The 26,307-nt window shown below is 43.4% G+C and overlaps 2 protein-coding genes across 4 annotated transcripts in view; both read right to left on the bottom strand.

The window, feature by feature from the left end:
- Positions 1 to 491: 491 nt before the first annotated feature.
- TIMM8A (translocase of inner mitochondrial membrane 8A) lies at positions 492 to 3,311 on the bottom strand. The gene is made up of 2 exons (XM_040264954.1): positions 3,027 to 3,311; positions 492 to 1,522 (listed from the first exon to the last, which is right to left on the bottom strand). Exons 1-2 carry the CDS (start codon positions 3,156 to 3,158, stop codon positions 1,361 to 1,363), a joined length of 294 nt encoding a protein of 97 aa, XP_040120888.1. The 5' UTR covers positions 3,159 to 3,311; the 3' UTR covers positions 492 to 1,360.
- Positions 3,312 to 4,418: 1,107 nt separating this feature from the next.
- BTK (Bruton tyrosine kinase) overlaps positions 4,419 to 26,307 on the bottom strand; it is a 32,508-nt gene continuing 10,619 nt past the window's right edge. For all 3 annotated transcript variants that reach the window (XM_040264952.1, XM_040264953.1, XM_040264951.1), the window contains 16 exons: positions 25,717 to 25,785; positions 24,120 to 24,201; positions 15,979 to 16,107; positions 15,594 to 15,661; positions 14,603 to 14,790; positions 13,547 to 13,609; positions 12,917 to 12,971; positions 12,553 to 12,632; positions 12,246 to 12,373; positions 11,361 to 11,435; positions 10,609 to 10,780; positions 9,903 to 10,119; positions 8,844 to 8,908; positions 8,138 to 8,256; positions 7,460 to 7,617; positions 4,419 to 4,915 (listed from right to left, as the gene is read on the bottom strand). In XM_040264952.1, the coding sequence (XP_040120886.1) occupies positions 4,844 to 4,915; positions 7,460 to 7,617; positions 8,138 to 8,256; positions 8,844 to 8,908; positions 9,903 to 10,119; positions 10,609 to 10,780; positions 11,361 to 11,435; positions 12,246 to 12,373; positions 12,553 to 12,632; positions 12,917 to 12,971; positions 13,547 to 13,609; positions 14,603 to 14,790; positions 15,594 to 15,661; positions 15,979 to 16,107; positions 24,120 to 24,201; positions 25,717 to 25,785 (1,740 nt within the window). In that variant the 3' untranslated portion in view covers positions 4,419 to 4,843. The remainder of the gene's footprint in view (positions 4,916 to 7,459; positions 7,618 to 8,137; positions 8,257 to 8,843; positions 8,909 to 9,902; positions 10,120 to 10,608; positions 10,781 to 11,360; positions 11,436 to 12,245; positions 12,374 to 12,552; positions 12,633 to 12,916; positions 12,972 to 13,546; positions 13,610 to 14,602; positions 14,791 to 15,593; positions 15,662 to 15,978; positions 16,108 to 24,119; positions 24,202 to 25,716; positions 25,786 to 26,307) is intronic.

Raw genomic sequence — 26,307 nt, 5'->3', positions numbered from 1 at the left:
CTGACATCCTGGTCCCCCAAACGGTGTGTGGCCGAGTAAGTACTTAAATGTTTATTTTATTGTGTTTTCTAGAGTTTTCAAACTTTCCTTGTACTGCCTGTATGGTGGAAAGTTAAACAGGGACTAGAGGCTTCTAGAAATGTGTATTTCCCAATCTTCATGGATTGGCACTAAAGGCTTGCAACAAGAGTTCCAATTTAGGTCTACACTCCATTCCACTAGGATGTGAAGTAAGAGGAATGGGATCCAGTCTCAAGAATCTCTTCCACTACACTCAGGGAACTGACTGTCAGTACTGAACTCCTTCCCCTCCATCTCATTTCAAAGTCCTCTTTTCTCTCAGAAAGGTCAGGGGTCACTGTAATACCATGCCATAACTGGCACAGAACAGGTACCCAGGCTGACTACATTTCAGCCTTGGAACCGGCCCACTTGGAACCAAATCTCTCCAGGGTGCAGGTGATAACCAGAATAGAAAGCCTTCTCAGTCACAGACTTGAATCTTGTAGCTTTTATTTCAGTCATTAAAAGACGCAGTAAATGGGAACTACACTGATTTACATTAGGCATGCACCTCAACCTGATACTGCTGTTAGTTTCTGACTGACCCAAATCTTAATTTTTTTCATTGAGGCACATCGTTAAATCTTTTTGAACCCTGATACACAGGGTAAGTTAACTTCTTCCTTGTGGCTGTTTAGTATGAAAATTACGTTCACTGGCTAGATTCCTTTAACTAAAGGCCTCTAGACTCTCAGGCAACCTGTACTAGCTCGAGATCATATGTCATATAGATATTTAAGTGAATCATGGTATAAGGGAGGCAGAGAATCTAGAAAGTTGAAATATACTTTTTCCAGCACTGATAATTAAACACTAGATAAGGAGGCCTACAGTTGAGTACCAAATTACTCTTCCCCTACTGCTGCCATTTCTGAAAGACACAAAGATGTATACTGATCTCCCCCAAAATCTGAAATGAATCCACACAAATAACACATTATTACCTATCTGGTCCCAGTATCAAATTATAGAGCAATTCCACTATTAAAATTATAGGAAGCAGTTAATGGGACTACAAGAAAACCATCATCCCACAAACAGTAATATGCATCTAGCAGTTTTTCATTCATCTGTCAATTGTTTCACAAGATTAGCATTAAAAAAACACAACCCCAAATACATCTGACCCTCAAATCCCCCACATCAAAAATTGGTCTTTGTTCATTCTCAGATGACAGGATGTCCTAAGAGTGACAAAGGTGGGGGCCAATTCCCCCATAGCCTTTTCTTCAACTAACCCATCAACTGCTCTTCGTCTCTTGAACTACCTTCCTTTTCCAAAGAGGTAATGCTGAGGTCAGTCAGAAAGGCTTTCTGAGAAGACTGGCTTGGATTTCTGCGTCTGTTCCAGTCGATTCAAGATGAATTGGCTTGTGTCAATGAAGCGCTCAACGCAGTTCACAAAACAGGCCTCAGCCCGACTGTCCAACTTTGGCCCAGGCTTGTCCATGCACTTTTCCTGCTCAGGACAAGATACAGAATCACAAAGGGAACTTGGCAAAAAAAAAAAAAAAGGAGGTGGAGCTTCTTGTTGCTTAGAGGAAAAACTTCACCTAAAAACAGTATCTGATATGTTAATCACAGTTCACATTCAGCAGTTTACTGTGTGGCAATTTTCCACAGCCTTAATTTCTCACAGCAACCCTTTGGAACAGATTCTGTTTATTATTAATCTTCATTTTACAAAGAGGGAAGCTGTGGCACAGAAATAATAAGTCAGAAAATGATGGTGCTGAGATATTACAGAGCAAGACAAATGACAAAATGCAAGGAAAATACTAGGGAAGTTAACCCTTTGCTGAATTTGGTTACAACTCTACAATGCTGCTTGCATTAAGTGCCTTTAAACTGCAGGATAAATGGGTGAAAGGATAGATCACTGAAGCAAGACACCATAAAAGCTACCAAAGGGGAAAAAAAAAGTATTTATGACTGGAGATTCTATAATATCTACTTAAGCCAGAGGCTCTTGAATCCTCTCTCTCAAGACGAATGGAAAATTGTATGAATTTTCCTAAAGTGCCCACTGCTTTCAGATTCTTAAAGGAGTCTTTAACCACACCACCGCCTGGTCCAAATGTAATGAACCAGATATTTAAAAGAATCAAACCGCTCTAGTTCAAGGCAGATGGGAGCTAAGCAATCATTTGTAGAGGGTCAGAGTCCAGCGATACCATAAGTTTATAATTCAGATGAATTTCGTTCATTATTCTGTTGTGTATACAAGCCTCAGTCTTTCCACTTCCAAGGAAATTTATCCCTGGCTTCTGAATTCTTTGAATTTTGTATGTCAAGGCAAAGTAGTTATGCTGTCCTTGGCAGCCAGAGAACACTTTGATTCCAAGCTGCAAATAAATGCCTTCTACCCTTTTGCCAAAGTCCCCTAACAGGGCATACACAGTTCCTCAACCTTCAGACCTGAAACGGCTTGGTATTACACAACAATCCAACAAGAAAGCAAAAAAGTGTGTATGTTGGTAGACATTACTCTGCTTTTTTGGTTCGTGGGTTAGAGCCACTCCTCAGCAGGGACGGTTAGAGCAACTAAGTAATCAAGGCAAACTCTGAGGAGTGCAGGGACGGGAGATTCACTGATTCTGGGACTGATCCTGGGACTCAGGATAGCCAACATTAAATACCAATAGCGGGGGCGCTCATCAGTCCTAGTGACCAGCACTAGGTAGCTTCAACCTTGAATGCCTAAAGTTCTGCTTGAGACAACAGCATAAGTCTTCTACAATACCCAATCCTCTGCACTAACAAAGCCGAGGTCCGGAGCGACACCCACCCTGAGAAGCGGAGTCACCCTTTTCCCCTCCCGGCTTGGCCTGAGGAACCTAAGGAAACCAAGGGGTTCTGTCGGGCCCTGTCCCTTCCCCGAATTCTAGACGTCGGGGTGAGTTGCGCGAGGCAAGGACAGGCAAGTAGGTACCGTGGCCAGGTCCCAGCCCCAGGCTCCTCACCCAACAAAGTTCCGTCATCTGGTGCACCAGCTGCTGGAAGCGCTGCTTCTGAGTCTCCACCTCAATGAAATGCTGCAGCTGCGGGTCTACCGAGCCCAAACCGGCCGCGGAGGAAGACGAGGAGGAATCCATCCCAGCGCGGTCAAGCGTGCAGAGACGAACTCCACACCAACTCACCGACCTTCACGTGTCTCCGCGGCGGAACCGGAACCACAACCCGCTGCCTCTGGGACCGCCCCGCGAGCGCACTGCGCGGGCGCGGGGCCCTATGCGGGGGCCTGCCCCCGCCCGCACCCCAGCTCGGGTTCTGGGCTCTCCTTCCAGCTGTCCACGCGCCTCGCTCCGCCCCGTACACGACCCTGCGGCGGCGCAGTGTCTGCGACCGGAGGTCTCGGGACTGTCCGCCCAGCTCCGTGGCGCTGTCGAGACGTTATTTCAAAAGAAAAGAAAGAAGGTTAAAAAAAGGAAGTTACTGCGGACCATGTGGTCCGTTCCCGACCGGCCCAACAGCCCCGCCCCAGTCGGGTTTCAAATTGACCCACGCTTTCCCCGCTGCCGCGCTGGTGCTCGGCAGGGACTGCTGGGCCCGTAGCTTTGCTGTCCTGGGCCCCTGGCTCTAGTTCTTTAATGGAATTTACCCCGCCTGACGTAGCAAAAAGTGGCGCTGGCAGATTTTGTCTTCACCTGTCAGATTTATTCCGATGATATCTAATGCCTACCGCATGCCAGGGTGTGAGCTCTGGTTTGTGATCGCTGTCTGTGATTCAGATGCTTTCCTGGGGGCTCAGCGGTAAAGCATCACCCTGCAATACAACGGTCCATCTACAAGGCAGGAGACGCGGGTTTGATCCCTGGGTCAGGAAGATCCCCTGGAGTAGGAAATGACAACCCACTCCAGTATTCTTGCCTGGAAATTTTCATGGACTGAAGAGCCTGGCGGGTGACAGTCCGTGGGGTCGCAAGAGTTGAACACGACTTAGCAACAAAACCACCACCACCACCACCACCTGATTCAGAAGCAGAATCTACCAAGAGCCAGAGGGCCTAAAGGGGCTTCCCTGATGGCTCAGATGGTAAAGAATCTGCCTGCAATGCAGGAGACCTGGGTTCCATCCCTGGGTGGATAAGATCCCCTGGAGAAGGAAATGGCAACCCACTCCAATATTCTTGCCTGAAGAATTCCAGGGGCAGAGGAGTCTGGGGCTACAGTCCCTCCTATCCCAAAGAATCAGATACAACTGAGCAACTAAGAGAGGGATTAAATGTGGAGAATCCCGTGGAGTTCTGAAAGTAGAAATGTGACAAACCAACCCAGACAACAGTTTCCAGGAACACTGAGATAGGGCGCTTCAGGGAGGCTGCATGATTAATCAAAATAGCAAGAAACTTTCATGCTTTCCAGTAATTTTATTTTATCAAAACACCCTCTCCTTCCATTTTTATGACACCATTTTATTCCTGCCAAGTTCTACCTCCCTCCCCCCTAGCTCTATTGCCTACCCAAAGAGCTGTCGGACCCCCATTGTGAGGCTATTTACATCCCTCCCTCCCTCCAAATGATTCAGTCCCACGTTCAGTCTGTTTTAATACTTTTGGGAAATTTCCTCTCTGGGGGAAAATACCAGGCACAAAAATTCCTTGGCCTTTGCTCAGAAGGTATTAATAGTATCCCAGGGAAGAGATAGAAAGGCGTTCCTATATGTGGAGAGGGTCCTTTGTGTATTCAGCAAGGGCACGAAGGGCCTGGGATTTCCTCAGAGAAAGTGAAATTGAGATTGTGGAGGAGAGGAGTATAACCAAGAAGCTTATTGGTGAGCTCAGGACTCTTCATCCATGACATCTAGAATGTTGCTCAGAAGAATTTTGAAAGTGGGACGTTCATCTGCTTTCTAAAACCAAAGAAAAAAATGGAGTGTTATAGTGGGCTAGAGTCTAGAATTCAAGGGAAACACAATGAGTAAACAGCAAATGTTTATGAAGTTTACACTATATGCCCAGTAGCATACCCTGTGGATTACCCAAAAAAAAGAGAGACAGAGAGAGGAGAAATAGAAGTATTCCATAAAGTCCTTGTGTACTTTAAATCTTTAGTAAATCAGATTATTAATGTGGTGAAGAAATTTTGAAAATTATTCTCACAAACACTGATCGAAACTAAAGCCAAATTCATTACACCAATGCCTTCTTAACAAACTTAAGTGGTTGACTGAACTGAAATCCTATAAGCTGTGATAATTTTTGTTTGGTTTTAACCACTTGTTTCTACCATCCTAAAGCCAAAGTTAACAAAGGAATGAACATGTCAAGAGCAGGAGCTGCTTCACTGGGCAGGCATCCTAAGCACCCGGAACCTCCTATTACAACCATCTGGCCTTCAGACTAAGTCCTTTTGTGGCAGCCATGGTCCATAAGCCCATGAGGTATTTAGTGATTCAAGATATATTCATGCAAGAAAAGTCTCAATCCATCAGAACCCAGAAGTCATCAACTTCTTGTTCCTTTGAATCTGTGATTCTCAAACCTAACTGAGTATCAGAATTTCCTGGGAAGTTTAAAAAGACATACCCAAGGCCCCCTCTAGACATACCTAGTCAGAATCTCTGGAGGTAAGGCCCAGTCATCTGTAGCTTTAAGAGTTCCACAGAGATTCTGATGAGATTCCTGTTTCATGAGTACTACGTTAATAGGCTGTGGAGAAAGTGCCTATCTGAAATACTTCAGTAGCAGAGTGAGGATGTGCTAGTTGGGAAGGAGCAGCAGAGTCAATTACCCTCAATCCTGCCCAGCACAGGAGAGAGAAGGGAGATGGCTCTTAGGGTCATCCCTTTCTCCACACTTTCTTTGTGACCTGAGTCATTTGTGAAAGGGAAAAGAGCCAGGCTCTGATCCAGATGTCTACTTTTCACCCCACAGGGATAACTCCAGATTCACATACGTGCTTGCTGGACACTGTCAGTCTTTCCCTGTTGCTAAAGGGGCAGAACTAAGAGCTGAGCACTCATTTCCTACTAGAGATTTAGTTTGCCAAATTAAGGTTGCCAAGAATCTATTAAAAATAGAGTAGGCACTCCTGAAGAACCCAAGGTGAGAGCAGCAAAGCATTTTAATAATAGTGGGACAGGCTCTTTATTTTCAAAATACCACATCTACCCACATATCCCATAATGCAATGCATTAAAAAAAAAACAAACCACGAGAACTACCTATTTTAGTTCCCTTTCAGGTGTTAGCATTTTAAAAAAATCTCATTTAGGACCACAGCCAGAAAAAGTGTGCAGTTAGTAAAGTAGAAGAAAGGGCCAATGACTCCCAAAGGAATGAACACAAATTTTAATTAGTTTTCTTTTTTAATGTCCATACACTTGTCTGAATGCCTCTGGCTGCCTACTTATGCTAGGTGACATGGCCCCATGACACCCCTCTCCCTAGAGCTGAGATGGTATTGGAGTAACACCACCCTATGGCAGAAAGTGACGAGGAACTAAAAAGCTTCTTGATGAAAGTGAAAGAGGAGAGTGAAAAAGTTGGCTTAAAGCTCAACATTCAGAAAACGAAGATCATGGCATCTGGTCCCATCACTTCATGGCAAATAGATGGGGAAACAGTGGAAACAGTGTCAGACTTTATTTTGGGGGGCTCCAAAATCACTGCAGATGGTAATTGCAGCCATGAAATTAAAAGACGCTTACTCCTTGGAAGGAAAGTTATGACCAATGTAGACAGCATATTGAAAAGCAGAGACATTACTTTGTCAACAAAGGTCCACCTAGTCAAGGCTATGGTTTTTCCAGTGGTCATGTATGGATGTGAGAGGTGGACTGTGAAGAAAGCTGAGCACCGAAGAATTGATGCTTTTGAACTGTGGTGTTGGAGAAGACTCTTGAGAGTCCCTTGGACTGCAAGGAGATCCAACCAGTCCATTCTAAAGGAGACCAGCCCTGGGTGTTCTTTGGAAGGAATGATGCTAAAGCTGAAACTCCAATATTTTGGCCACCTCATGCGAAGAGTTGACTCATTGGAAAAGACTCTAATGCTGGGAGGGATTGGGGGCAGAAGGAGAAGGGGACGACCGAGGATGAGATGGCTGGATGGCATCACTGACTCGATGGACATGAGTTTGAGTGAACTCTGGGAGTTGGTGATGGACAGGGAGGCCTGGCATGCTGCAATTCATGGGGTCACAAAGAGTCGGACACGACTGAGCGACTTAACTGAACTGAACTGAATGATCCTCTAGTGATAATTGGAGTGGGCCTGGAAAAACTTCTGGTCATGAAAGGATTGGAATGTAGGCTGGGTTTGAGAATGTGCACAGCTGTCTGTCTGTGCTCAGTTGCTATGTGGTGAGGAAGAGTAGGGTGTGAGTGCTTGCTCAGCTACATGGGAAAGTACGTTCAAGGAAATAATTCAAGAGGTCCCACTAAAACACTTACCTCATGCCAGCAGCTGTACATGATGGCATATACCCTCTCTGAAGCAAGATGAGGCCTGTAGAGCCGTAGGCCTTGGGCAATGTGTTCAGCTGTTTCACTGTTAGTAAATCTCTCATATGGCATCTTCCCCAGAGAGTAAATTTCCCACATCAGCACCCCTAGACAATGAAAAAACAAAATGTGTTGTTTCTAGGTAGGAGGGATCCTAGTGTTCCTAGATCAACTTCAAACATTACATTCAGCTCATTCCACCCCCCACCCCACCCCTGGGCTTTTTAAAATTTTGTTCAAACTTCTGCTATAGTACTGAGTACCCTGGAGGTAATCAGGATTGCCATGGACCATTAGTTCCTCTAGGAGAGAGACAACATCTTATTTGTGTTTGTGGTTATAGGGTCTGGCAGAGTCCCTGGTACATAATTAGTATTCAGAAGCTGTGGAATACTGAATGAATTGTTTGTTTCCCTCAATAGATTCTAAGTTCTAAGAAGGCAGGGATCGTGTCTACTTTACTGTTTTTAATCCCCAGAAACCCCTGTGGTGCCCGATTCCCTAAGGATTAGATGAATGAAAGCAAGAACAAATAACAGTGTCTCTGTGCAGGTTGCAGAGTGTGAATTTCCCAACAGCATTCCTTTTCTTTTGAGCTGTATAATCCATGTAATCGTATCCACTCACCAAAAGCCCAAATGTCAGATTTGCTGCTGAACTTGCTGTACATAAGAACTTCTGGTGGAGACCACCGGACAGGAAATTTGGAGCCTACTGAGCTTGTATATTCATCATCCAGAACATACCTGCAAAGGATTCAGGACTTGTTGCTGTTACAATTTGGAGAGTTTGATATTTGCTTAAAATTTCTTGGCAGAGCCATAAGAGTCGCACAAATACTGCAGGCGAACCAGTGTCTTTTACAAATGCCATTACTAACATATTCCTGTTTTCATATCCAACTTAGCTTTCCTGATTGACAGTATAGATACAGCAAGGATGAAGTGGAATAAGGTCTAATAGGTATTCCCTTCCCTCTTTTCTCTTTTCCCATCCTTCCCTTCCTTCAATTCTGCAGTCAACAATGGTAATTAGGCTCATTAGGAAAGGAGACAGAGTAAAGTCAACAGGATTAACAGAACAAGACAGAATATTGGGGAAATTAGCTTTTAAAAAAAAGAGAAAGGAGAAAGGAGAAGAGAGGACTATAACAATCAAACAGAAGTATGAAAAGTGACTTCAACCATTCAGAGAAAGAAAAGGTATAGAAAGATGGTGGAAAAAACTAGAATTATAGGGGGAAAGGGAGAAGATTAAAAGTTACAGTGTCACCTCTCGTTTGTACTGTGCCAGTTTTACTTTTAAAGGGAAAGGTGAAAAAGACTGCACTCACCTGGACAGGCCAAAGTCAGATACTTTAACAACTCCTTGATCGTTAACCAAACAGTTTCGAGCTGCCTGTAGTGCAAGAGACACCAGTGAGACTCTGTCCTTGGTGCACAAGTGAAGGGCACAAAGCTTCTGTCCATCAGAGGCAGGAAGCCTCATCTCCTTTATCTAGAGACACTTTCCCACCTAACAGGAGTCAGCTGATGCCACTGAGGAATTTTGATATACTTCCATCACATATAGAGCAACCCCCATAATAAGTAAAGTCATAAGTAAACCACTGAGGACTTGCAGCATGATTTCACTCACATTGATAATTCCATGACAACCCTTCGTGCGTTGAAATGTCGAGAGAATTAAGGGAGAACAGAAGGCAAGTGTGTTTTGTTTTCTGCTTTTCTACCAACAGGACTAGGGCTATTTCTGCCTTGGCATGGCTGAAATAAATATGCCTCAGGAGGCCAGGCAGGGGAAGTGATAGAGTGAAGGGGGTAGGTGGAGTTGTCAGGAAAGTGTCTGGTCTAAGGGAGGCCAACCACTTTCCTGTGATCAGCTAGACCATCCTGTAATACCAGGCCCATACTTTATAGGCTGACAGTTTACATGATGTCAATTTTCATGAGAAGCTGTAAATTCAGTTCTTTAATGTGAAATGTTTTTAAGTGTTTGCTAACTAATATATTAATATAACACTTTAAAATGCACCAACAGACACCCAGTTTGTGATTCTGATATAACCAGAATGATGGTTCTGTGCTAAAAAGCAGTTCCATCAGGATGAGGGCTGCCCTTCTGTCCCTGGAGGACTCCACCATTTCCTCGTCATAGTAGGAGGGGCTGGGAGTGAGCATTCCAGCTCCCATTGTGGCGGAACTTATGGTGTTGAGGCTGGAGTTCCTTGACCGGCTGACCACTGGGGCAGAGGCTCACCAAACTTTTAGTATTTTCTAGATAAAATTGAAGTCACAGCTCCAGCCACCTTCCTCAGCTATGGATGATGTCTTCCTATGCTACTTCCACCCCCTCAGCCCTTGGACCCAGACCAATCCTTCTGAGATCCTACCAGGTCTCGGTGGAGGAATTGCTTAGACTCTAGGTATTCCATGGCTTCACAGACATCCTTGCACATCTCCAGCAGCTGCTGAGTCTGGAAGCGGTGGCGCATCTCCCTCAGGTAGTTCAGGAGGCAGCCATTGGCCATGTACTCAGTGATGATGAAGATGGGGCGCTGTTTCGTGCAGACGCCATACAACTGCACCAGCTTCTCGTGGGAAAGATTCCTACAGGAGAGGCAATGAACCAGTCTTCCCTTTCTGACTCTGAATATCATTCAGAAAGGAACTGAGGAGGAAAGGAGTTGGCCTTGGAGTAGTCAAATGAGAGATCATAATAACCTTTTTCCTACCCTAAACTCTAAAAGTGCCTAACATGTGAGGGTGAACCAGGATTTGGAGCCATCGATAGAACAGGAAACAAGTCCAGGGCTGAGTGAACACTAAGGGTACATTAGAATGTCTTCCTTTTGAAAGTCTCATTCTCTACATTTACCCTCAAATACTATCAAGATGATACCCGCCCATGAGCAACACCATTCTCCATCAGTATCAAAGAGAAATGAGTACCTTAGCAGTTAAGACTCACACCAATCAAAGGTTGACCTCAGGCCCAGGTCCCAAATCTCCCTTGTTATCAATCACCTTAAACCACAGTGGGAACCGTCCTTGTAATTCCTAGACTGGATGGAGAGTTGGGTTTGGACTGTAACTTACATCATGACTTTGGCTTCTTCAATGAACTCATCTTCAGACATGGAGCCTTCTTTGATCATCTTGATGGCCACATCATACTGGCCCCTCCACTTCCCGTACTTCACTACTCCAAATTGTCCAGTCCCCAGCTCCTTCAAGAAGGTCAAGTCCTTTGGATCAATTTCCCATGATCCTATAACAACAACGCCTTGATGTGATTCTTTGAGTCATGTATGTATAATTTCCACAATAGACTAGAATCCCTACTGGGGGTAGAAATAGACAAGCAGTAAGAGAGGAATTCTCAGGGATACTAATTCATTTTTGCTCAGGTAAATCTCAGGGACAGGGGATTACTGATTGGAGGAGTCTGGGAATTTTTGGTACAAGTCAGGCATAGAGCAAGAAGATCAACTAGACAACATCTTTAAAAAATCCCTTATTGATATTTTCCCCACAATTGAAAAAAAAACAAACCTTTATGAATCTATGTTTTCGCAGTCCCAGTAGGAGCCACCAGAGGGATAAAACTCATTAGATAACTTTGATTTGGCTCTGTCTTAACACATTATTGACTGGGGGATTTTTGCAGAAACTAACACCTCTGGCATTTCTAGGTCTCCAGGCAATAATGTGTTAACATTCCTTGTGGCAGCTGGCATGGAACAGTGCGCTGCAAGAATGACTGAGAGGCAAGGTCTGGCCGGGTCTGCCAGACGTAGTATTGCTTGCAACTGGCTGGTCCACCCTGCCCTAGAGAAATAAGCACTTACCATATCCCAGGCCTGCAGTGGAAGGCGCATTCTTGTTTTGTTGAGACACTGGATATTTGAGCCTAGATATGAGTCCTAAAACATACAGAGAGGGTCATGCTGCTGGTGCAGACAGGGAGTGAGATGCCTTGCACACTTAATGACTCACACTTTCAGTATTCATCTTTCTAGTACATTTTGAATCCCAAAAGATTGCCATGAACCTGAATTTTTCTGGAAGTTTCTCCTCTTATAAATGTTTTTCAGGGACAAAAAAAAGAAAATGCTAACTGAAGTATGCTCCCCAGCTAAATATATCCCCACCTCCCAGTCCAGGCTTAACTCACATCCTCCTTCTCCTTTTGATACTGAAAAGTGTAATTGGAACCCCATAAAATGACAGCCTTCATACTGCCTTGCCTGGACATGGTGGACAGCTGCAAGCCTTCTTGATGAAGCTTTTCCCGTGTGTTCATGTTCTCCCCAATCTCCCAGTCTTTAGAATGTCTACACTGCAGAAATTCTCTTCTGATGCTTTTGAACCTGCATGTTCTTTAAGAGCAAGGACCTAAAGTAATAGTTTTTGTGTGTTCTCTAGTAACAAGAAAATTACAGAGTAGACACTAGGAGTTCAATGAATATTGCTGATTGATTAATTACCAGTCTCTTCTATGTCCTTCCTTAGCACTGAGCATCAATCACCAAATAAGAAGTCAGTCCCTACTGGGTGTAAGGTCTGCCTTTGATCACCTCTTCCCTTGACTTCAATCCAGTATCTCAGGGGTTCATTTTCACAGCTAATTGTCACTACCCTATGAGGCTTAATGTTTTACCTAACCACCTTGTCCTAAATTCCTTCTCTTGGTACTTGTCACACCCTTCTTCTCTGGTTTCCCTGGTACTTACCAGCAGAGTTATGCTGATGGTAGTTAATGAGCTCAGGGATAGTGCTGAAAAGGTGCTTCTCAGCCAGGTAATACTGGCTCTGAGGTGTGGAACACACGACATAATGGCGTATCACCCCTTGAGGTTCCCTGAAGAAGTGGACGCTGAGTCAGCAACTCGGGAACAAGGGCCCAAAGGACCCAAGAAGTGAAGTGAGGTGAGTTTTGAGTTTAAGCGACAGAGGAAGTGGGAGAAGCACTTCATTAAGGAACTGTTGGATGGGTGCCCCTGTTCTTTTTCCCCAGGGCCTTAAAACAGTAACACTCACCCTGTAGATTTGGCAAACACAGACACGGTATATTTTCCAGCTTTGCTGGAGTCTCTGACAATGAAGCCTCCTTCTTTACCCTGAAAAGATGGGAAAAGAAGCTGACCATCAGGAGGAAATGGCACTGCTACCAGCATCCCAACTGCCCAAACCCAAGACAAAACAGAAGCCCTGATTTCACTGCCAAGTTCCACATTTGAGCTGCAGCCTCGTTGCTTTTGACACTGCAAGGTGTAATTGGGGCCCCGTCAGATGAGAGCCTTGACATTGCCTTGCCTGGAGGTGGCGGACAGCAGCAAGCCCTCAATTCGGGATCCTTGCTTGTGGTGCAGAGACTGCCATTTACTTGTGGTCGCACACTTACCTCTTGCTTCAACAGCTGCTCAGCTTGACTCCGAGTCATGTGTTTGGAATACCACCTGGAAAGGGAGAGTGCTTGGCTGGCTTCTAGGCCATGGCCTGAGTGGCTCGTTAGAGTGCTGTCTGTGGCTCATCCGTGCCATTGAATCAGTCAGTTCACTCCACTGCTATTTACTGAGTGCCTATCATGTGCATAGCACACTATATCCCTTTCCCGAAGCATGCTTGTTGCTGAAGAATTGTGGAAATGGAGAGCTAGTGGCAGAAGGTTGCAGGATACAGATGAGGGTCAGGGCCTTCAAAGACAACCCACTTCCATGATTCAGGAGAATGGACAACGAGAACAGTTTGCCATTTTTCACCCTTTCAAATGTTTCTTATCAGGCTGTGTTTTTCTTTGAGTGTAGTTAGTCCTATTTGGAGAGGAGGGGGTATGGTGACCTCTCCAGCTTCCATCAACAGGGTGTTTGGGATAAGGGTAAGATGTAGGCACTATCACTTGAACTGGTGGCATTATTTGACCCAGTTGATGCTGATTTTAATAAGTATCTTGATATCAAAATTTTGTTGAAAGTATGAAAAAGGTTTATACTGTATTGTGAAGATTCTGTGCTGGGAACATAAGCATACTCACTCATACATTTCTATGGAGTCCTCCGCTTCAGTTACATAGTTACTAGGGATGTAGCCTTCCTGCCTGTAGAGGAGACAACAGGGTTGATCATCCAACACTCCCCAATCTGGGTGAGACACCGATTTGGTTACCTCGTATCCTGGGGCTCAGAACCAGTTTCAAATGGTGGTATATAAAATGTCCTGCCCTCAAAGAGGATCATGTTGCCAGTGTGTGTGTAGCTTCTGCACTTGCAGCATTGATCACATGTGCTCCACAACACGTGGGCTCAGGGAGGGGCCACATGCGGGGCTGCGCTCTGGGAAGGACTTGGAAGGAGAGCATATTCCCTTTGATGTGGGAAGAACAATTGCTGATCAGGATACTGAGTAGGGGAGTTATGATGCAGGATTTTGCATGTGGGTACAGTAGGTAGGTGGAGAAGGCAATGGCACCCCACTCCAGTGCTCTTGCCTGGAAAATCCCATGGACGGAGGAGCCTGGTGGGCTGCCGTCCATGGGGTCGCTAGGACTCGGACACAACTGAGCGACTTCACTTTCACTTTTCACTTTCCTGCCTTGGAGAAGGAAATGGCAGCCCACTCCAGTGTTCTTGCCTGTAGAATCCCAGGGACGGGGGAGCCTGCTGAGCTGCTGTCTATGGGGTCGCATGACTGAAGTGACTTAGCAGCAGCAGCAGAGTAGGTAGGAGGGATTCCCAGGCAGCTCAGCTGGTAAAGATTCCACCTGCAATGCAGGAACCCCTGGTTCGATTCTTGGGTCGGGAAGATCCCTTGGAGAAGGGGTAGGCTACCCACTCCAGTGTTCTTGGGCTTCTCTGGTGGCTCAGATGGTAAAGAATCCGGCCACAATCTGGGAGACCTGGGTTCAGTCTCTGAGTTGGGAAGATCCCCTGGAGGAGGGCACCCCACTTCAGTATTCTTGGCTGGAGAATCCCCATGGACAGAGGAGCCTGGTGGGCTACAGTCCATGGGGTCACAAAGAGTCAGACACGACTGAGCGACTAAGCACAAAGTAGATGGATACAAGGCTCAGGAAGAGCAGACATGAACTCACCCATTTTTATCCCGGGCACGCCACCAGGGTAAGTTGCTCTCCTCCAGGATAAAATACTCGTCGCCCTTATGCAGCTGCAGGTCATTTGCATTCATTGGCATGTAGTCATAAAGGGCTACCACTTTTTTCAGCTCACTTGTCGAGACAGGTGCTGCTGTTGGCTCAGGGGGCAGTGGCTTTTTTAAGATCTGTGTTGTTAGGAAAAAAAAGTTGGGGAGATTGGCTAGATGTCAGGCACTCCTATTGTTCCCCAACCATTCTAACCCAAATCAGGCAAAATAAAAGGTTTATTCAACATTCACTCAACAACCATTTTTAAGCACCCCTGCAGGGTCTCTCAGCATGGAATGTGCATCAGAACCATCTTGTGGGCAGTTAACAATCCCATCACCCAAGCAGTTTCAAAGACCAACTATGTCAAACTCTAAGGGTTGGACCCAGGCATCAGTGTTCATAAAGCTTCTTGGGCCAAAACCATGTACAGCCCCCATCTGGAAAACTTAGCACTAAACTAGTACATGGACTCACTAAGTGGCTCTGAATCTTCTTTTCTTTGTTTGTAAAATGAACATAATAAGAATTCCTGCCTTGCTTACCTACAATATATGAGAAAAGCCTTTCTAGACCTCCAAAAGTAACCCCCAAAATCAAGTTTTAAAGTAATATATTAGCGGTAAAATCAAGATATTGGGTATATAGGCATTCACTGTTAAAATTTTTCAATTTTATGTTTGAAAATATTTTTCATTTAAAAAAATCAGGCTTTGTTTTGTTCTAAACAAGCGATTGGATTAAATGGTTGCCAATAGCTTCCTAATAAGCCTCTGTCTCTCCACCAAAGAGGAAGTCCTACTTAGAGGGCCAAATCCCCTATCTCAACAAGAATACCAGTTTACACTGCCATATCCCAGGGAGAATTCTAAGACTCTGGTCTGTTTTCTGGGTGTGACTGTAAGTTTCCATTGAAGCAGCACCCAATTTCCCTGTATACCTGGTCCTCCTCAGGTGTGGGAGGAAGAGGTTTTTTTGTCTTGCGGTGAGAACTCCCAGGTTTTAAGCCTGCAAAGTAAGAAACCAGTGATAATAGCTACAGAATGCATATTTGGGAAGGGCCCAGGGACAGGTTTGGTCAGGAACTTTACTCTTGTATTTGGTGCCTTTACATAAGTTATGAAAAGTCTTGATGGCTACAGCCCAATGCCAGTTTTCCCAGCTAGAAAGAACAGAGCATCAGCTGGATTTTGGTTCCCACCCATCCCCTCTCCCAGGCTCCTTTGTACACTGGCCAAAATGTACAGACCTAGGTTTGATAGAACCCTGAGAAAGTGATGGATAGAGTCAAAGTGGGGAGAGATTACACTGATCAGATTTCTTACTTCCATTTCTGTTCTCCAAAATTTGGCAGCCCATAGCATTTTTGGCTGTCTGAGAGCAGCAGAGATACTGCCCATCAATCCAGAAGCAAGGGTGATATTTCTGTACCAGATCATTGTTGTACCGGATTACTGTAAGAGATGAGAGAGAGAGACATGACATTTGACTTGTGGGAGAATCTACCTTAGGCATGTTTTCCTCTTTGAGTGTAGCAATGAGCTTCAGACAACTGCCCCTTCGTCAGCCACCCTGAAGGGAAGCAAACACAGGACCATTGGCTCACATGCTTCGCCGTGGAGAGTTCCTGTGTCATTCTCTTCAGTCGTTCTGTTACGATGACTATCTCCCAACCAGTGACCAAAGCGATAAGAATATCTGATGTCTCCAGAGCCCCAGAACAAAAATATGTTATCTATGGTTTCCCAGTAGCCATTACAATCTTCCTGTAAAGCAGATGTTGACTCTGGTGGTCTTTCCCAGAAAAGGGAAACAATGTGACAAACCAGCTCTCACTCCAGCTCTCAGTATACCAGTGCCCCAGCTTCTGGAGTGCTCTTTTAGAGCTATTTGTCTTTGTGAAAACTCCTGCCTCGCACTTTCTGTGTTCATGAAACAGTCAACAGAATAGAGCTCAGGATCAAAGGAAGGTGATTTTGCCTCTAGAATAAACATAGTTCAGTCTCCCTAGGGCCACTGAGGTGGGTTGAGCTCCTTGTGGGAGATACACACAGCAGTTCTATTTCCCTCACGGGGTTGTGAGGCCCAAAAGATTTCTCAGAATAGACAACAGGGTGGGTTGCAGATAGTAGGAATTAGTTTTACAGTTTTTAATACTGTGGTATTCCAAGAATTTTAACCGGAAGTTGATTAGACAAGTCATCCTGGGATCCTGTTGCCAGATGACAGAGAAGCAAAGACAAAGGAAATAACTGACAATAGCTAGCCTTGGGCCAAAGATCTAGGCTAGCCTAAGAATATGCATATTTGAGGACATACTCATTTCAGCATTTGATGCTAAAAAGAAGCCCTGCATAACTTTTTTTAAAAGATAAAAATAAAAACAAAATAAAACCTTCCTTTGTAGAGAGCAGCTTAAGCCCTTAAGAGCTTGCTAGTCACACTCTACTCATTCAAGACTTTGAAGCTACTGGTGGCCAGGTGCATTTTACAGGCAAATGAAGAAAAAGTGCTGTCTCTCTCTTTTTTTCTTTTTTCTTTTTTAAAGTGCCATCTTGATGCTTTTCTAAACATGGATTTGAAGACTTCTAACCGGTGTCTCCTGCCCACACACACTCACCCCTCACTTTTTCAGCATATCCCTTCACCATTGCACCAAATGCAGAGTGGTGGGAGCTGATCAGATGGAGTGCAAGTGAAAAGGGGCTACACTGTCCGTAGAGGATTTTAAAACAATAATAAAGCCAATCAAAAGTCTGTAGGCTTTCTATTATCCTTATTGCCAAATTCAGACTTAAATTGAAGAAAGCAGGGAAAACCACTAGACCATTCAGGTATGACTTAAATCAAATCCCTAACAATTATACAGTGAAAGTGAGAAATAGATTTAAGGGCCTAGATCTGATAGACAGAGTGCCTGATGAACTATGGAATGAGGTTCATGACACTGTACAGGAGGCAGGGAGCAAGACCATCCCCAAGAAAAAGAAATGCAAAAAAAGCAAAATGGCTGTCTGAGGAGGCCTTACAAATAGCTGAGAAAAGAAGAGTAGTGAAAAGCAAAGGAGAAAAGGTAAGATATACCCATTTGAATGAAGAGTTTCAAAGAATGCCAAGGAGAGATAAGAAAACCTTCCTCAGTGATCAGTACAAGGAAATAGAGGATAACAATAGAATGGGAAAGACCAGAGATCTCTTCAAGAAAATTAGAGATACCAAGGGAACATTTCATGCAAAGATGGGCTCGATAAAGGACAGAAATGGTATGGACCTAACAGAAGCAGAGGATATTAAGAAGAGGTGGCAAGAATACACAGAAGAACTGTACAAAAAAGATCTTCATGACCCAGATAATCACGATGGTGTGATCACTCACCTAGAGCCAGACATCCTGGAATGCGAAGTCAAGTGGGCCTTAGAAAGCATCACTCCGAACAAAGCTAGTGGAGGTTATGGAATTCCAGTTGAGCTATTTCAAATCCTAAAAGATGATGCTGTGAAAGTGCTGCACTCAATATGCCAGCAAATTTGGAAAACTCAGCAGTGGCCACAGGACTGGAAAAGGTCAGTTTTCACTCCAATCCCAAAGAAGGGCAATGCCAAAGAATGCTCAAAGTACCACACAATTGCACTCATCTCACACACTAGTAAAGTAATGCTCAAACTTCTCCAATCCAGGCTTCAACAATACATGAACCATGAACTTCCAGATGTCCAAGCTGGTTTTAGAAAAGGCAGAGGAACAAGAGATCAAATTGCCAACATCCACTGGATGATCGAAAAAGCAAGAGAGTTCCAGGAAAACATCTATTTCTGCTTTATTGACTATGCCAAAGTCTTTGACTGTGTGGATCACAATAAACTGTGTAAAATTCTGAAAGAGATGGGAATACCAGACCACCTGACCTTCTTCTTGAGAAATCTGAATTCAGGTCAGGAAGCAACAGTTAGAACTGGACATGGAACAACAGACCGGTTCCAAATAGGAAAAGGAGTACGTCAAGGCTGTATATTGTCACCATGCTTATTTAACTTATATGCAGAGTACATCATGTGAAATGCCAGGCTGAATGAAGCACAAGCTGGAATCAAGATTGCTAGGAGAAATATCAACAACCTCAGATATGCAGATGACACCACCCTTATGGCAGAAAGTGAAGAGGAGCTAAAAAGCCTCTTGATGAAAGTGAAAGAGGAGAGTGAAAAAGTTGGCTTAAAGCTCAACATTCAGAAAACTAAGATCATGGCATCTGGTTACATCACTTCATGGCAAATAGATGGGGAAACAGTGGAAACAGTGTCAGACTTTATTTTTCTGGGATCCAAAATCACTGCAGATTGTGACTGCAGTCATAAATTAAAAGACACTTGCTCCTTGGAAGAAAAGCTATGACCAACCTAGAGAGCATATTAAAAGGCAAAGACATTACTTTGCCAACAAATGTCTGTCCAGTCAAGGCTATGGTTTTTCCAGTGGTCATGTATGGATGTGAGAGTTGCACTTTAAAGAAAGCTGAGGGTCAAAGAATTGATGCTTTTGAACTGTGGTGTTGGAGAAGACTCTTGAGAGTCCCTTGGACTGCAAGGAGATCCAAATAGTCCATCCTAAAAGAGATCAGTCCTGGGTGTTCATTGGAAAGACTGATGTTGAAGCTGAAACTCCAATACTTTGGCCACTTGATGTGAAGAGGTGACTCATTTGAAAGGACCCTGATTCTGGGAAAGACTGAAGGCAGGAGGGGGAGGGGATGACAGAGGATGAGATTGTTGGATGGCATCACTGACTCAATGGGCATAAGTTTGAGTAAACTTCAGGAGCTGGTGATGGACAGGGAGGCTGGGCGTGCTGCAGTCCATGGGGTCGCAAAGAGTTGGACAGGACTGAGCGACTGAACTGAACTGAACTCTAGCAATTCTGAACAGTGTTTCAGATACTCTTCCTAGCTAGAACTGATTGTTCCTACCCTCTGCCTGCCCCACCCCTCCCTCGTGCCACGCCCATCACTGAGGGATTTGAAGAACCTTGCTGTGCAGGCTTCAGCACCAGTAGACATTTCAAAACTCTTAATCAACAACTAGCTGCTCTGATAAATTAAGCTATCCTAGTATGCTAATGAGAGGCTATAGGACTTCTTAACTCACTACCTCCAGCACAGTCATTAAGAACCCACCCTACATTTCCAAATAATTAAGAGATCCCTTGAAGATGACACTTATCTTTTGTTGGTTAATGCAGACCTGGTATTTCCAACTACTTAGAATTGCAAAGGCAGTGTCTGTTACAAACTGAATGTTTGTGTCCCCCTAAATTCATATGATGCCCCCCATGTGATATTAGGAGATGCGGCCTTAGGAAGGTACTCAGGTCATGAGAGTGGAACCTCAAGATGAGATTGAAGTGAAGTGAAGAAGTGAAGTCATTCAGTCGTGTCCAACTCTTTGCGACCCCATGGACTGTAGCTTACCAGGCTCCATCCATGGGATTTTCCAGGCAAGAATACTGGAGTGGGTTGCCATTTCCTTCTCCAGAGGATCTTCTGGACCTGGGGATCGAACCCGGGTCTCCCGCATTGCAGGCAGAGGCTTTACCGTCTGAGCCACCAAGATGAGATTAGTGCCCTTATAAGAAGAGACTGGAGATAGATTCTTTTTCTCTGCCATATGAGAACCAGTGAGAAAAGTGACCAGTCAGCAAGCTAGGTAGAAAGTTCTCACCAGCAACCAAACTGGCCAACACCTTGGTTTTGGATTCCCCAGCTTCCAAAACTGTGAGAAATAAATGTTTGTTGTTTAAATCACTTGATCTTTGATATTTTGTTGTGGTATCTCAAGCTGATTATGACAGCATCCAAGTGGAAGAACCAGGAGAAAACTGCTTACTTCACCAGTGCATGGGGCCAGGAAGCAGTAATGGTTGATGCACATTCCAAGCATATCATGGACTGATCTCTCATATCCATTTTTGTCAGGATAATGGCTCAAATTCTGTTTGGGGCGTGAGTGATTGATTACCCTCCATATACATCATTGGAGTTTCACAAATGCCACTCATTCATTTTGGTGAGGTCAGGTCTTTTGCTCATTTTTGAAGCTACAGTTAGGATAGGCTCTATTGAGCTTGACCAAATGAAGACAAGTGTCTGTGGTGCTGTAATACTGAAGTGCCCACTGCCATGTTCAAGGAAATGGAAGGAGAGAGCTCAGGGCTCAAGGATACAAGTTTTGCATGAAAAGTACCACTGAAAAGAGATGGCAGTTCAATATGAGATACCTGACATCCTACTTTTTAAATTGAGGTATGAATGTGAATGTGTTAGTCGCTCAGTCATGTCCAACTGTTTGCAACTGCTTGTAGTCTGCCAGGCTTCTCTGTCCATGGGATTTTCCAGGCAAGATACTGGAGTGGGTTGCCATTTCCTTCTCCAGGGGATCTTCCCCACCCAGAGGTAGAACCCAGGTCTCCTGCACTGCAGGCAGCTTTTTTTTTTTTTTTAACCATCTGAGCCAGCAGGGAAGCCCTTGAGGTATAGCTTACATATCAATATATAAAGTGAGATATAGCTAATATATAATAAAACATGCAATCTGAGGTATCCAGCTAGCCACATTTGTGTAAAACCATTTAACCACCACTCAGATCCAGCACCTCAGAAGGCTCCCTCGTGCCTCTTCACAGCCAATACTGCTACAGAGGTAGCCTGTATACCATGAGGTCCCCTTCTCATGTTAGTGATTTGCAATTGGTGCATTTCACTCCAGAGTGGGATAACATCACCAGAGTGGGGTTTTACAGCTTCCGGAGTATCTCATTATTGGCATTGCCAGAATCTGGGGCTGTTTTGAGATCTTTAGGATCTACATCTAAATCTCCCAACAACTGTGGTGTTTGTTGCAAGGCAGCTACTTTGGGGCTGGTTAGCCCAAGTAGATTCTGGAGTAAATGAAAAAAAAATGCTTTCAGTAAAACACAAGGGAAGAGGAAGCAAAATTGAACCAAAGAACCAACTGAAGTAGTAGTGGTTTCTGTTTGTTTTGGTTTTGTTTTTACTCTTGGAATTTTACTTACCTATGAAACTTTAATAGTAGGGCATAATCAACATAGTGAGGTTAATATCAGAGTCAATAAAACAAATTTACATGTTGAATAGTCTTATCCTCAGTCATTACTCATATTGAATATAGTGGGCACTCTATATATTTTTGAGCTAACCTACAACTAGTTTTGAAATTGGTGTTTGAAGTGTTAAAGGAATTACTAACTTATACATACCACATTTTTTTCCTTTTGGTTCTCACTCATCTAGTATGTCCCACCTTCCCCTATTTCCAAACTATATCCTAGCTGTCCATCAGTGTGGATCCCAAGTTGGTGGTGATTGCTCTGCAGAAAAATCACTTAACACATCTATTCGTTGGTTGCCTTCTGTGTGCAAGGCAATGTATAAGGTACTATGGAGAGAACCAAAGAAGTAAAAATATATATGCCCTCTGGAACTCCAGCTGAGCCTCTGCATATATTTCTCTGCCTTGTAGGTGGCATCTTGGTTCAGAGCACAGACTTTGGAGCTTGAGTTCAAAGCCTGACCATGCCACTTACTAACTGAGTGCCTTTGGGCCAGTTACTTAACCTCTTATACCTCTTTTTTTTTTCCTCTGAAATGGGGATGGTGAAATTAACTGCCTCATGTAGCTGATAGGAAGAAGAAATCAGTTAACGTACATCAAGGACTTAAGATCTTGGATCATAATAAGCATTACTGAAGTCTTTGCTCATTTTGTACCCTCAAGACTAAAGATGACCTCTTCAAAACATGCCAGGAACTGAACTATGTGGTACAAGAGATTTCCTATTTGTAATGTCCACATGGCTTTACTCTTAAAATATCTTGCAGCCAACTCCAGGTGCAATTTCTGGGCTTGAGAACCAGGCAGCACAAAACTCTGCAATGAGTTTAGGCTTTAGCTCAAACAGACTTAGGGATGTAGTAAGAACCCAGGCTCCCTTGAGCAACTTATTTAACCTCTTAGAGCTTCAGTTCCCTCATCTGCAATTAGGGGTATAATACATACTAAATAAGCTTATCAGCAGGATTAAATGTGCTAGTATGTTTGAAGCACTTGGCATAGAGCCTGGTACAGAGTTAATGCTCATTAGGTGTTAGTTGTTTTTAGCCCAAGGTTGCTGTGAGAATTAAATGGGATAATGATTACAAGATATCTAGCTTAGTGTCTGGCACACAAAAAGAACTAAGTAAAATGACCCCTCTGTTTCTTTCTCCTCTTTTGGCTTGAAAGATCTGATGATTTTTGTATTGGCCAATCAGACTTGCATTCAAGGGACTGAACAAAGCTGGTGTAGTCAACCACCAAATATCAGAATCTACATGTTTATTAAGACAAAGGGCTGTCATGCAATAACCCAACCATGCTGTTATCAGTCTGCCATCCTTCCTGTTTCTCTAGGCAGCCTTTCCTGATGTCAACTCAAGCAGTTAATCTCTCAGTCACTTGACATGTGGCTATATATACACACAAATATGTGTGCATGCATCCTGTGCTGTAAGCATTTACAGTCGAGTTTATCTGAGCATACTATATGGTCTATGTGAAAAACTGAACTATGTTTAATTGAGGTCCTCACAAAGCAAGGAACAGAAAATAGCTCTTTGGAAAATATCTACCAACAATGAAAAGATGTACAGTGCTTTCTTGTACATTGCTTTACAGTTGCTGTGTGCTTTCACATACATTACCTCCCAGAGATAGGTACCATGGACATCATTATTAATATATCATTATCATCATCATTATTATTATCATCATCTTTCTCTTTCAGAAAAAGAACTTGAACCTCAAAGGAGCTTATTGGCCTACTTACCAGAGATCACCCAGCTTATCAGTGGTAGAAGACTTGGAACCAGGGTCTGACCCTAAGCACTCTCGTAATCATATATTAATTTTGGGGGAACCAGATATTTCATATCTATGATTCAAAATATTGAAATAACTATTGAGTGCCATACCACACCACCATTGTAAATTGGTGTAAAGAATGGGACCTTTTTATAAGTAGGGAAATGGAGGAGCCTATAATTACAAAATTGCATTAAAGAGACAGTGGTAGAACTGAGTTGAAACTCTTAGGCTAGCACCTGATCTTTCATCAAATATGAAGGAATATTATTGTCAATTGTATCACTAATATTGAAGAAAATGAAATATTTCTTGCCCCCCTTCTCCTTTCTCATTCTCTCCCTCCTTCCCTTCCCCCCTTTCTTTTTTCACCTCCCTTCTTGCATCCATTCTTTTTTCTTTTCTCCTTCTCCCTCTCTCCTTTCCTCCCTGTCCCCATTTTCTTTCCTTCTTTCTTTCTCTATCTTTTTCTTCCTCCCTCTCAATTTCTCTCTTTCCTTCCTCCCTCCCATCCTTCCTTTGGAAACTAGCTTATTTTCCAAGTAATTCTCACCATTTTTGAGCTGGTGAATCCAACGCTTCCTCAGGTCTTCGGTTGGGGAGAAGACATAGAGAGGCCCTTCATCATATACAACCTGGGGCAATGGACACACAGACTTCAGCAGTTAGGAGCCGGGAAAAAAAGAAAGACCTTGAAGCAACTAATCTCAAGCTACAACAGTGGGTTGCTGTTTCCTTCTCCAGGGGATCTTCCCAACCCAGGGATCGAACCTGGGTCTCCCACATTGCAGGCAGACGCTTTACCCTCTGAGCCACCAGGGAAGCCCTTGTATAACGACAGTGGAATACAAAAAGGCAGGATCTTCAGTGAGCAGTGGGGCTGGCGTCATGCAAGGAATTCCTGAACAACTCATTCCCAAGGATGTAGGATTAAGGAACTCTTAGCTTTGTGAATTCTCCTAGGTCCTCCTAAATTGTGTTTCAATTTGTGTGTAAAATTAGTTCATAATCTTTGTGTTTATCCAAGGAAGGATATTTTATGATCTTATTAAACTTTGTATAGAAGATAATTGAAGTAATGATTTATGTAACAAATCTTGATTAGTACATATGAATTATAAACTTCATCAATATGAGCAAAATTTTAACTCATGGCTAATTTTCCCCCCAATGCCTAGTGGCACCCCCTAGCCAATGTTAGCCAAAATAACCTCAGTTTGGAACTACAGACCTACTTCAAAAAGAGTGAAGTATATATTAAGCATCATCATCAAATCAGTAGTTTTTGAACACTACACATGTATAAGACTTTGTGCTGTGTTATGGAGATGTACAAAACATATAAAACATGGTTTCGCAGTAGATTCTAAAGTCAAATGTGAATTACCTGCTATTTACCATTATCCACCAGGCCAGTCACAACATCAACTTAGTGAAAAACAATGGTAGTAAAAACTGTGTCTAAAACACCTCTCCCTTTACAGGTTTTGTAAACTTTGTTGTAGTCAGGGACATGAACAAGATCCTTTTATATTTTTTCTTTTTGCTTGTTAGTCTTGTTGTGCTCATAAATCCATGACAGAAAGCCCCCTCCCCTGAGACTTTCCACTTCCTTTTCTGGCTTTCACTGTTGCAGAGACTGCTTTATTCACGGTATGTAGCCTACAGAGTTTTAAGGACATAAGCAAACCAAATCAGAGATTGATTGAATCTGAAGCTCTTGCTCTCTCTGATGGCTTACATTGCATCTGTCAAACAGATGTCTATGTGGCTCTTCAGTTATCCCAGACTTGAATAGAATTTAAGTTTATATGTAAATCTAATTAGGCTTCCCCACACTGAACTTCCTAATACTACTCCTTCCCTCCCCTTTTCTGTCTTTTCAACCCACATGACCACCATTAGATAGAGAGGCAGAACCAGAAGGAAGTGAAATGCTCACTCAACAAACAGCATCTTTCTCAATGCAGTTCTCATAGACAAGACACACCATAATAGAATTAGTGCCATTATGGATTCTCTTTGAGGTGTAAAGAGTAAAAGAAACTATGTTTGACTGGAAAATAGAAAAGCAAACACCCTCAGCCTGTGCCATCCCTGATGATTACATTACAGGTCCCCTTGTGAGCTGATGAGAGAAAATACCTCACCTGGAAGGGGTAAGGGAACCTTTCAATATTTGAGATCTGCCCAGTTTCACTGCCCTCTTCTCCCCTTCTCTGCAATGACAGAAAAAATCATAGTTATTGGTTGATGCATTACTCTTTTCTGGATTTCCTTAGGTACTGGGAGTCTCTTGCAGTGGTTCCACAAGACTATTCTGCATGGACAATGCTAATCCTTAGTGATGGCTTCCTATATTCCAGTGGGGACACATAGCCATAGGATCCAGCACACCCTCATTCAAAAAAATCTCAAATTATTGAGGAAAGGGAGGTTACTCAATAAATGATGCTGGGACAAACATTTAACCACTAATATTGGCAGAGGTAGGAGAGTAGTTAAGGTAGCTATTTTACACCATACACCAGAGTAAATTCTCGATGCATTCAAGAGCTTATGAAAGAAATGAAACTATGACTAACAGAAAAAAGTGAATATTCATATAATTTTGTAAGAGGCAAGGCCTTTCTGATATAATGCTAAAAGTTAGAACCATTGAGAGGAAGATGAGCTAATTTGATGACAAAGATTTTAAAACCCAGTATGGTTTAAAAAAAAAATTCAAAGATAAATGAAAA

This window comes from Oryx dammah, unplaced genomic scaffold, assembly GCF_014754425.2.
Source record: "Oryx dammah isolate SB20612 unplaced genomic scaffold, SCBI_Odam_1.1 HiC_scaffold_23, whole genome shotgun sequence".
Classification (NCBI taxonomy): Eukaryota; Metazoa; Chordata; class Mammalia; order Artiodactyla; family Bovidae; genus Oryx; species Oryx dammah.
The sequence above is the reverse complement of the archived record's forward strand: the minus strand, read 5'-3'. Positions and strand labels throughout refer to the sequence as shown.